Consider the following 11,619-nt stretch of genomic DNA (forward strand, 5'->3'; position numbering starts at 1 on the left):
CGCCGATTCGTCAGGTAGCAAGCCCTCGTTTCCAATTTCGTATCTAATGCTTGCTTCTTAGGGTTTCGTATCTCTAGATGTATATTGAAATTATTCATATATCTGATCTATTCTAACGTGCAGTGAGTCGGTGTTGTTGAGGTCTCATTGGCAGTTGTCAGTCAACTCGGGGCCAAGCTCATGAGTACGGATCGAGGCCAAGCCTCGGAAGTATCAGTGACAGTTGGTTCTTGCCCATGATTGTAGTTTGTTTCAGATTCAGCAATGGTTCATGTCAAGAACGCCAGAGGTGGTCCAGGTGATGAGGATCCGAGGCCTCCGCCTCGCTTGCCTACTGATGTGAAAGGCAAGGCAACGAAGAAGCTTGCGACAAAGAAGAGGAAGTATGCAGATGCTAACACAGAGAGAGCAGCAGCAGTTGTAGTTGTCGTAGAGCATGCAAAGAGAGAGAGAGAGGAGGTGCTAGGAGTGGAGTCTAGATTGTAGATCAGCTTTCACCAGCACAGAGGGTAGATATTGAGCAGGTTGAGCGTCATCATGGGAGTACAACTAGGACTATCATGCTTGAGGGACGCCGTGTTGCTTTGGAGGAGCCTCAGCCTCAGGGGGAGCCATAGCCAGCAGAGCAGACTTAGGAGGGAGAGCAGGCCGAGGAGACAGAGCTAGCATCTTAGCCATAGCTTTGCCGCTCTAGTCGTACCCGTACTTAGGTGACACCGAGGCCAGAGACACAGCGGAGGGGTTCTCGTTTGCCTCCTAGACCACAGGGTCTACCTCCAGTAACTCATCTAGATTTGAGGGCCGCCACGGCCAAGCAGGTGCAACAACTTAGATTTGTGCAGTTCGAGGAGTTGTTCCCGCCTAGGAGGGATGAGCATGTATCAGAGGGCTTCTATACACCACTGTAGGAGGATTTTTATCATGCATATCTTAACAGTGGAGTTGCTTTTAGGTCTCAGAGGGTTTGCTCCATTGAGTCCATTGTAGCAGCAGTAGGAGAGCAGATTCACCCTTACCTATCTTATCTACCAGGGCTGACAGATTTACTTGGATGGATAGACAGATATGTACCATCATGGGTCTGTGAGTTCTATACTACACTTTGGATTGACCCGCAACACAGATTCATTCACTTTGCATTCAGAGGCAGATACTACAGGCTGATGAGCTTTAGGGTCAGGGAGATTCTCAGGCTTCAGAAGCAACCCATTCGGCTACATGAGGTTTGCTATGGTCATACAGCGTCTCCCAAACACCCTCATGGCGGTCTTATGCCTCCTACTGATTTGGTCTGCCATTGCTTCACAGAGCCATTCGGCGAGGGGTCAAGCAAGACACCCAGAGACCTCACTTCTACAACTAGAGTGCTTGATGCTATCATGAGGAGGACCCTGCTTTTGAGGATGGGATATCGCGAGGGCTTGACTCGCATTCAGTTATGGCTTCTGAACTCTCTGATGCAGCAAACTGTGTTTGACATTTGGGATCTTATTCTATCAAAGATGGAGGATACACTTGCAGAGGGTTCAGGGGTCATCATCAGTTGCCTTATGCTCACTGGATTACATTTATGATTCATAGGGCAGTTACAGTGAGGCCTTCAGAGATGTTGGTAGAGTATTCTGGTGCTACTACCGAGTTCCCTGCATATAACTTGACCTAGATGCTCTGTCACAGCAGGCCGAGGGCACCTAGCTAGCCGTGCCATCGTCCAGAGGTGCCAGAGACTGTAGCCTAGCATGATGAGATTATCAGGGGCATTACAGCTACAGAGGAGGAACAGTTAGATGCTCAGCAGGAGGGGATGGTCGAGAGCGACTCTAGTGACAGTTCAGATGATGACTATCAGGATATCCCTTAGATGCCTCCTTGACGACATGACCATGAGGCCGGTAGCTCCAGCTCAACTCCACCTACACCGTAGACAGACATCGCTCTACTTGCTATACTTGAGCGAATGAGGCAGGATCAAGCTCACCAGGCCCAGGAGCCCGTAGCTATATTTGCACAGTTTCAGGCCAGACAGGATGAGTTCCAATGACAGCAGCAGGCAATCCAGCAACAGCAGCAGGCTATACAGCAGCAGCAGTAGGCCATGCATCAGCAGTAGCTTCTCATGCAGTAGTAGTTACTTGGATTTATGCAGCATGTAGTTTATGCTATTGGGGCTCCACCGCCACAGCCTTCACCCTAGATCGGCCAGCCTGCCCCCACTTCTATGACTCCAGCTTTACAACCCAGTGGGCTTCAGAGTCAGGGACAGCCAGTGACATAGTTTCCTTCACCTACAGAGCAGGTGTCCCAGTGGTTTGCCTTGCTAGTGTCAGCCCTGCAGTTCACACCTCTATAGATGGGCTTCACACCGACTCAGACTTCCTCGCTGCTTGTGCCAGATACCTCAGTCTCTAGGAGCATTTGTGCTATCTTCAGTGAGTTGATAGGGCAGCCTACCCGGCCATATCTACATGTCCCTGGTCCTTCCATAGATGCTCATATTATTGGGACTACAGAGACGCTCCCTTCTTTAGTTGCATCATCAGAGCCGCCTGCTACAATCATACCTGTAGAGTCACAGGCCGCACCAGTCTCTGATCCGACCCAGACCGCTTTTGTGTCGCTTCTAGCTACAGAGGGTCATACAGCTCAGAGCTTAGGATCAGATGACGATGGCACATAGTTCCAGCTCGCTCCTCGCACCTCAGCGCCCGACTCGTCCGCTGCAGCCCCGTCAACTGACCCTTAGGTTTTGGTGTTTAACGCCAAAGGGGGAGAGGGATCGAGTATGTTAGACTTAGGGGGAGTGACATATTTAGGGGAGCTTATCTATTATATTTGACTTTTTATGTGTGATACAGTTTTATGCATTCATGTTTACTATTATGCATTGAACTACATAAGTGTGATCGTAATCGTGATATTAATGTGATCATGATATTTATATGATATGTGACATGTGTGCTCTCTATTTGAATTATTTATAGGTCATACCACTTGGTTATGCTCATTTGCTTTGCTTTCTCGTTTTACTCCGATGCAAATGAGCTTTATTTCTTTTACTCATGCTTATTTCATATCTATTGAGTACATCATATTGGCTTGGGTCATATAAGTTTGCCTAACTCTTTTATTCTTATTGTCAAAAGCTTATATGAACCAAGCATGTTGAAAACCTCATTTTTTACATACTCGAGGTTGTATTATCATCAATCACCAAAATAGGGGAGATTGAAAGCATCTAGGCCCTTAATTGGGTTTTGATGATTAATGACAATACGATATTATTGTGACTAATGTGTGTTTGTAGATGCAATTAAATTAGGTCATGTTAATGTAATTGATTGAGCAATCATGGTTGTCATGCCCCTACGATGGAAATCGTTTCGATTTTCAAAGGATTGACGACAAAGTTAAGGATGGACTAGTTCTAAGTGTCGTTTGGTGTTGAAGAGACACTTAGAGTAGTTTATGACTTTGTTTTTCCTTTGGTCATACTATTAAGGGGGGTATGGACGGATAGCTTGACCTAGGTGAGTCTAGTGGGTTAGGTATGGTGCACACTTGTCAAAACTAGCACTAGGTAGCTCCAAAATAGCCCTAAGATCAATTGGAGCAAACTTTATTCACGTATAATTGTGAGTTGAAAGTGAATGGAGGGTCAAATGCTGACCGAACGCTGGTTCCGGTGTGACCGGATGCTGGCGCAGAGTTCGGTCAGTTCATTTGATCAAGGTGAAGTCATCTGGATACGACCAGACGCTGAGGGAAAGCTGATCGGACGTTGGGTGTTAGAGTCTGGTCAACTCCAGTAAGGTTCTAGAGAGGGAGAATCCTGATCGGACGCGTCCGGTCAGTGCTGACCGGACGCTGGTTAGGTTCCGGCTACTGATCGGACGCTGAGCAGCAAAGTGACCGGACGCTGGGTGCCAGAGTCTGGTCAATATCGGTAAGGTTTCAGAGGGCCGTTTTCGTGACCAGACGCGTTCGGTCAGTGCTGACTGGATGCTGGACAGAGTCTGGTCACAACTTAACTGCTCGGTGGCGGGGAGAATTGACCAGAGCGTCTGGTCACCCCGCAGAGGCATATAACGGTTCGTTTTGAATGAGGGGTTATAAATACTTCCTCTATTCACTCAAGGGATCATTTTTGCTTATTCCAACAGCTGAGAAACACCCTTAAGAGTGCCAAGAAGAGTAAGGTCCTAGTGAGGTGATTGAGATTTGAGAATCCAAGAGAGATGCCTCATTAGTGAAAGCAAGAGTAGCAAAGTGTGTATCCATCCTTCTCATTAGGCTTGTCGTGGTCAAGTGAGAGTTTGTGCTTGTTACTCTTGGTGACCATCATCGCCTAGACGGCTTGGTGGTGATTGGAAGCTTGGTGATCATCCGGCGAAGCTTGTGGATGACCCAACTCAAGTTGTGAGCGGTTGTGGGTGATTTACTGCAACAGAGTGTCGAAGAATCAACCCGTAGAGAGCACTTAATCCTTGCGCGGATCAAGGAGGAGCTACACCCTTGCGCGGGTGCTCCAACGAGGACTAGTAGGGAGTGACGACTCTCCGATAACTCGGCAAAACATCGCCGCGTTCCTCATTCTCTTTACTTTAAGCATTTACTTTGAGCAATTCAATTCTTGTCTTTACATTCATAGAATTGCCATGCTAGAGTAGGATTGGAATATAGGTTGCTAAACTTTTATGCGGTAGAACAATAGAAATATTTTCTAGGCATAAGGTGTGAAGTGGGCTAACCGTAGGGTTTAATTATTGCAAAGAATTTTATAATTAGCCCAATTCACCTCCCTTCTTGGACATCTTGATCCTTTCAGGGCCCACCGTAACCTCCATCTATATCCGGTTGTGAATGTCCCTGGACCGATAGGATGTGCCACGTGGGAAACAAAATATGTAGCCCACAGGAAATAAAAAAATACTTTAAATCTATAGCTAAGAGATAAGTTATTGTATGCTTGATCTTTTGAGCATGTTTGGTGATGGTTTGTCTTGACATAAAACACATTTATTGCTTTACTTAGGGTCTGTTCGCTTGTCTTATGAGCCGTACTTTTCAACGAAAGAATAATATTTTTCTCTCACAACAAATCAGCCAACACAACTTGTCTTTTCAGCAAAACGAACATGGCCTTTCTCTAGTGGTATCATGTTTGTACTATAATATAAAAATAACATATCAATAAGAAAATCGTTGATTGAAAGCTTACCCTCGAATTAAAATATACCTTGTAATTTTAATCGGAGAGAGTGTATATACATATGCGCTTATAAATTTTGGACACGAATTTCGTATTCGATTCCTGTTGGAATCGGGAACAAATTCGAATCGCACCAAATTTCTTTTTGGCCCAATCTGTAGGTCCCGTGAGTTTCTCCATTTTTCAACAGAGAAAAAAGCACCAGCCATCTCCGTTCTTTAACGCCAGCCGCCTCCTCTTCCTTCATTTCGCCTTTTTCTCCCCGTCGGCTCCTCTCCCCTCTCACCTCGCGCTCGCCGCGGCTGACCCAAGTACCCAAACCCAAGCCAAGCGATCGTCGCCTGAAACCAAGCAAGCCGGAGCGCAGGACACGCAGCCGCTCTCCCCCGCTCCGGCTCCGCTGCAGGTGGCCGGAGCAAACCCTTCTCCCTCCCCCAATTCCGTTGCCCCCTTAGCAAAGCCCTCGAATGCTAGCTTTGTTTTGGGGTTTTCTCCCCTCCTTTTGTTTATCCTCAAAAAAAAAGAAGAGAAGGAAATGTGGCCTCTCCACCGGCGGCGTGTCCTGCGGTGCGGCGTGGAGTCGGCTGCAAAAGAAGAGGAAGAAACAACACATTTTGGGGTTTTCTTGGAGCTTGTTATCAAAATTTCATTTTTTTTCTTTTTCCTCTGTACCTCCGTTCTCGTTCATACTTCGATTCTTGGGTCCAGTCTCCCTTTTTCTGGGATGAATGCTCGTGTGCTCCTCAAAATCGATTTTGGTGTTGGTGGAAGAGGGTTTTACAGGTGACCAACACAATTTTGGGGTTTTCTTGGACCTTGTTATTAAAAAAATAAATCAACGCGCAACCTTTGCTGAGTTAGCTTCACGTGATTCCAAGGTGCTCTGGTTTTCTTGGTGCTCTTAAGCACGTGTTTTCAAGCTGCTCTGGTTTTCTTGGTGCTCTGTTCCTGAGGTCACCGCTTTTGTAGGATATAAAACCCCAATCCCCGAGCTCTCGTGCTCTTAACAAGCCCTGAGGCGTGCTGTACCTTAACCTTTATCTTTCCATGTGTACTCGTATAACTTAATTGCACAGGATAAACCTTGTTGGAACCAAGAACAGTGGCACGACTGCCAGACTAGATGCTATATTATCATGTATAAGGTGTTTATCAGATTGTAGTATTATTGTGACACCTGAAGTTTTGAGTTATATACTGGAACACCCTCTAGGGGGTAGAAATGTATGTCATTGAGCTTCTGTTACTAATTCAATCTATGCTCAGCTTATATGATTGAGCTCTAGTGATTGATTCAACATTTCTTCAACTGGTCCTGTATAAACTTATATTATGCGTCATTATAGTATTTCTCTGTTATGTGTGCTTCTTTAACATATTGTACTACTGACAAATGGTAACATCATTTTTCATACTTTGTTTGCCATTTCCCTTACCTTCAGCAATGGACTACACATCGGATGGAGATTCTGAGGTCGAAGCTTATGGATCCGGCACTTTTGAGCTTCTGGAATCAGGAGATTTAAAAGTGATGACTGATGAAGGCTTGTACCGATGCCCCTTTTGTTCAGATGATGAGAAGGACCACAGTCTAAATGATCTGCTGCAGCATGCCTCTGGTGTAGGGGCTGCACATGATCGGGAAGCCAAAGAGAAGGCGGACCACCGTGCTATTGCAAGGCATTTGAAGGGTAAGCCTCTTGAATCATCTGGCGCACTTTTGCAGCCAATGCTTACCGATGTGCAGGATTCTGAGCATACCCAAGATGAGCAATTTGTCTGGCCGTGGATGGCTATCCTAGTCAATATGCCAAATGAATTCTTTGGTAAAAGTGCGAATCGGCTGAAGGAGCATTACTCATCTTTCCATCCAGTGAAGGTGCATCCTGTATATAGCAAAGGTCGTCCCACTCGTGATGCTGTTATTGAGTTCGGGAATGACTGGAGTGGTTTTAGGAATGCACGGGCCTTTGATGCTCACTTTGCGAAGAAAGGGTACAGCAAAGATTGCTGGAAGGAGATGAAGTGTGAAGGTACAGAGCCTGTTGGGTGGATGGCAAGGGCTGATGATTACAATTCTCTAGGGGCAATAGGTGAACTACTGAGAAAAAATAGTGACCTGAAGACATTAAAAGATATTGGGAGTGAAGGGGCAAACAAAACTGAAAAACTTCTGTCCAATTTGGCCAGCGAAGTTAAAGAAATGGAAATTTATTTAGAGCAACTTGAGTCTGAGTACAACAAGCGATCTGCTTCACTTAACATAATGATGCAGAAGAGGGAGCAACGACTCCAGTCATACAATCAAGGTACATGGCAATATTCTGGTTATTTATGCATGATACATTTAGGTGTGACTAAATACATGCAGTGGTTACTATCCATTTTCAATCATGTTGTGCTATCTATGACTATAATAACAGTTTTTTTCCCACTTTTACTAGAAATCCTGAAGATGAGACAGCTTGGTCAACAAAACACACAAAGAGTTGTTGAGGAGAACTGGAAGCTACGGTCCGATATCCAGGACATGGTGGATGCACTTGATGCAAGAAACAAACAAATCAAGGAGTCGGAACATGACAAAAAGAATCTTGAGCAGGAGAAGCTAAAGGTGGGCAATTGCTTTTATCTGAGGCAAAATGTTTTATCAACAAGAATTATGTAATAGCTTGGAGATTAGTATATACAGTGTAGTTTTCTGCTCCTTACAGGAATTAGAATCCTCTAGTCATGTATGTCTTCTAAGAAGGATAAATAATTTTGATTGCTATTTCTTTGAAAATGAAATCTTTTTGTTACTTGGTGATTTTATGGTATGAAAACACAGATCATTCTACAATTAGTTGCCACTTGCCAGATGGTTGAACAATTCTATTAGGGTGAATTTGCAAGAGGTGTATTTGTATATGACTTTTTTTTTGTTCAAATCTATTATAAATTTTAAGGAATTGTATCCTAGTCAAAATAGTCTCCTACTGTTGGTGTTATTATATAGAATGAATTAAATAATCAATTTTCTTGTTCTTGCCGGGCAAAATAATAGCAGAAGGCTGAATGAAATTAGGCCACTTATATGCTGAAATATTTGTACAACTTGTATAACGTACTTTTGACTTCTGCTGTACAGAATGCAATGAGGACCAGTCATCTTAGGTTGGCTGCATTGGAGCAGGAGAAAGCTGATGAAAATGTCCAAAAGCTTGTGGATAAACAAACGGTTAGCCCCTGTTCCCTTGACATGCTTGCATGCGGTTTTCTTTTGAATGACATTCGTCTTGTTCGCTTTGTACTATGTGGAAATTGCAGAGAGAAACAAAAACTATTCTAGACGACTTTTTGAGGTTGAACACACAGTTGGAGATGAAGCAGAAACTTGAATTGGAAATAAAGCATCTGAGTGGGAAACTGCAAGTGATGGAGCTCAAGCCAGGTGATGAAGATCCAGAATCCAGAGTGAAAATAGATAAACTAAAGGAGGAGCTCAATCAGAAGATCGAAGAACTGAAAGATGCGGAAAGCTGGAACCAAGTTTTAATCAGTAGGGAAAGCAAGATCAGTGATGAGTTGCGAGAAGCTCGAGAAGCGTTGATAAATGTATGATAATTTTTATGTCATACCAGTGTACTGCTCAGTTTCAGTGAGTGTTTTTGTTTACGAGAACTCATGTTTGGTCCAATCGCAGTCTCTGCAGAGTTTGCCTGGAACCACAAGCTGCCGGACACACATAGGCGTCAAGAAAGTTGGTGAGCTTGACCCCAGTGTGTTTCTAAGCCTGTGCAAGCGGAAATTTCCAGCAGCAGACGCGGAAGCTGAAAGTGCTAGTCTTTGTTCAAAGTGGCAGAATGAAATTGAAAATCCAGAATGGCAGCCTTTCAGGGTTATTATTGTTGATGGAAAAGCATCGGTAAGATGGAATCTTTTCCTTTTGTTGAACATGTATCTATATTGGTATGAATTGTTTATAATGGAGCATTGGTGCTGCACGTACCTGTGTAGGAAGTACTCAAGGAGGATGACAGGAAGCTCCGAGAACTAAAGGAGCTGGGTAAAGAACCCTATGCTGCCGTAACAAAGGCGCTGCTGGAGCTGAAGGACGGCAATGGCAGCAGGAAGGATCCATTCCCTGAGCTGTGGAACTATGACGAGGGTCGGAAAGCAGATATGGTGGAAGCAGTTCGGTTTGCTTTGAAGCTTTGTAACGTGAGCAAGACGAAGGGCAAGAGAAGCCGCTGACTTCAACGCCATTGTTTCATGCTGAATGAATGGAGGTCCTAACCAAATAGTTATTCTATTTTGGAGTAAACTGGAAGTGCAGGTAACCTGGGGCATTTTGCTTAGGATTATTACCTTGTATGTTGCAACTCTGAACCAAGCGTGTCCCTAACGCTATGTATGACAATTGAAGTCACGCTGCAACAGTGTCGTGCTCCGATTAGATTAATGCACTAGTTAAGTTCAGAAATGTCTGGTGTCAAGTTTATGTGGTTTGAAGTAACTCCAGTTTGCATACTTATACAGCTTGCATGACAATCGTGCTACACTCCATCCAACTGCAGTCACAAACAATTGTCACCTCTAGGCACTGGCTGCTATCCTTAAAGATCCAAAATTTGACCCCAATTTCAAAATTTTAATATATTTGGAGAACAAACTAATTCCAGAACAATTTAATTAATGGAAACGCATTTATCTTCCGAGTAAACTTGTGAGCAGGATTGTCACTTTAAACGGCAAGTGTTCTATCTCTTTGTTCATAAAAAAAAAGTGTGCCTGACTGACCTCTTATAAGGTTTTGACCTCAGAAAATATCTATCCATAATATTGAACTTTTATAAATATGTATTCATAATATTTATTTTTTTATAAATATTTATCCATAATATTGAGTTTTTATAAATATTTATCCATAATGTTGAATTTTAACAAGGGTTGCTAACTCCAAATATTTATCCATAATATTAAATTTTTATATAAGGGCTGCTGAGATCATATTTTGGCCGGAGAATGGACCTCGGGAAATGTGTATTAGAAACTTAGAACACTTATTAGTATTATTAGTAAACTCCTAGTGTGCAAATACGGCACGTGAAACGCGCAACCCCAGCTTCCACGCCGCTAGTTGCTAGTACGGTCATGTTGACATTGCCGCCGACGCCGAGAGCACCGATGCAAGCCACTAGGTCATCGATCACAAGCAAGAAAGCATCTCCTCAGTGGTGTCAGCGTGCGTCCCCGGTGGCATGCCTGAGCCCTGAGCTCGCCGTCATGTCGGTGTCGACTGCGCAGGGCCGGCTGCTTGAGGGCGACGAGGCCACGGCTGCGTCGCCGTCGCCCCATGCCCGGGCGCCGCCGTCGTCGCGGTACAAGGGCGTGGTGCCGCAGCCCAACGGGCGGTGGGGCGCGCAGATCTACGAGCGCGACGCGCGCGTCTGGCTCGGCACGTTCGCGGACGAGGCGGCGGCCGCGCGCGCCTACGACGTGGCCGCGCTCCGCTTCCGCGGCCGCGGCGCCGCCGCCAACTTCCCGGGCCCCGCCGACGCGGCCGAGATGGCGTTCCTCGCCGCGCGGCCCAAGGCCGAGGTCGTCGACATGCTGCGGAAGCACACCTACGACGACGAGCTCCGGCGGCAGCGGCGGTGACCGCTCCTCCCTGGGTCTGGTGGTACTCCCCCGGGTGGCGCTGTTCGAGAAGGCGGTGACGCCGAGCGACGTCGGCCGGCTCAACCGGCTGGTGGTGCCGAAGCTCCACGCCGAGAAGCACTTCCCGCCGCTCCAGGAGGGCGCCGCCGCCGACGCGGCGCCCGTGCTGCTCGCCTTCGAGGACGTCGGCGTCGGCGGCGGGAAGGTGTGGCGGTTCCGGTACTCGTACTGGACCAGCAGCCAGAGCTACGTGCTCACCCGGGGCTGGAGCCGCTTCGTCAGGGAGAAGGGCCTTGCCGCCGGTGACACCGTCGCGTTCTCGCAGGCGGCGATCACCTACGGGGAGACTATGGATGTGAAGCGGCGGATGTTCATCGAGTGCAGGAAGCAGAAGAGGAGAGACGGCGGCAGCAGCGGCAACGACGGTGGTGATTGCCCTGACGGCGGCGAGCGCGTCGTGAGGCTGTTCGGTGCCAACATTGCCGCTGCGATTGGAGCTTCATGATAAAAAATAAGGTGCTCCAAATTGGGGCCTCGATCATGTTTTGTTTTGACCATGCAAGACAATATATATGATTATATATCTCATGACTTCATTCAGTACAAGCTTACATAGTTAGCTAACAAAATAATATTGCATGTACTAGACACTAGATAGACTAGCCCCCTTCTCTGAATTTCTCAAGTACACGTGCCTTTTTTTTCCTTCCGCAGAAAATGCTATGCACCCTGTTCGTTTCGTCGTAAACGATTCTGAATTATTTATT

The 11,619-nt window shown here is 46.0% G+C and overlaps 1 protein-coding gene and 1 pseudogene across 2 annotated transcripts; both read left to right on the forward strand.

Moving 5' to 3' along the window:
• The first annotated feature begins 5,468 nt into the window (after positions 1–5,468).
• On the forward strand, positions 5,469–9,667 carry LOC136518244 (factor of DNA methylation 1-like). Of its 2 annotated transcripts, XM_066511883.1 has the most exons (7): positions 5,469–5,615; positions 6,652–7,518; positions 7,654–7,823; positions 8,340–8,429; positions 8,519–8,806; positions 8,895–9,116; positions 9,209–9,667. In XM_066511883.1, exons 2-7 carry the CDS (start codon positions 6,654–6,656, stop codon positions 9,443–9,445), a joined length of 1,872 nt encoding a protein of 623 aa, XP_066367980.1. In that variant the 5' UTR covers positions 5,469–5,615; positions 6,652–6,653; the 3' UTR covers positions 9,446–9,667. The 2 variants fall into 2 exon arrangements, with proteins under 2 accessions (XP_066367980.1, XP_066367979.1); XM_066511882.1 differs by having other exon boundaries at positions 5,469–7,518.
• Positions 9,668–10,345: 678 nt separating this feature from the next.
• On the forward strand, positions 10,346–11,357 carry LOC136518849 (putative AP2/ERF and B3 domain-containing protein Os01g0140700; annotated as a pseudogene).
• The last annotated feature ends 262 nt before the right edge of the window (positions 11,358–11,619 follow it).

Source organism: Miscanthus floridulus, chromosome 17 (assembly GCF_019320115.1).
Source record: "Miscanthus floridulus cultivar M001 chromosome 17, ASM1932011v1, whole genome shotgun sequence".
Taxonomy (NCBI): Eukaryota; Viridiplantae; Streptophyta; class Magnoliopsida; order Poales; family Poaceae; genus Miscanthus; species Miscanthus floridulus.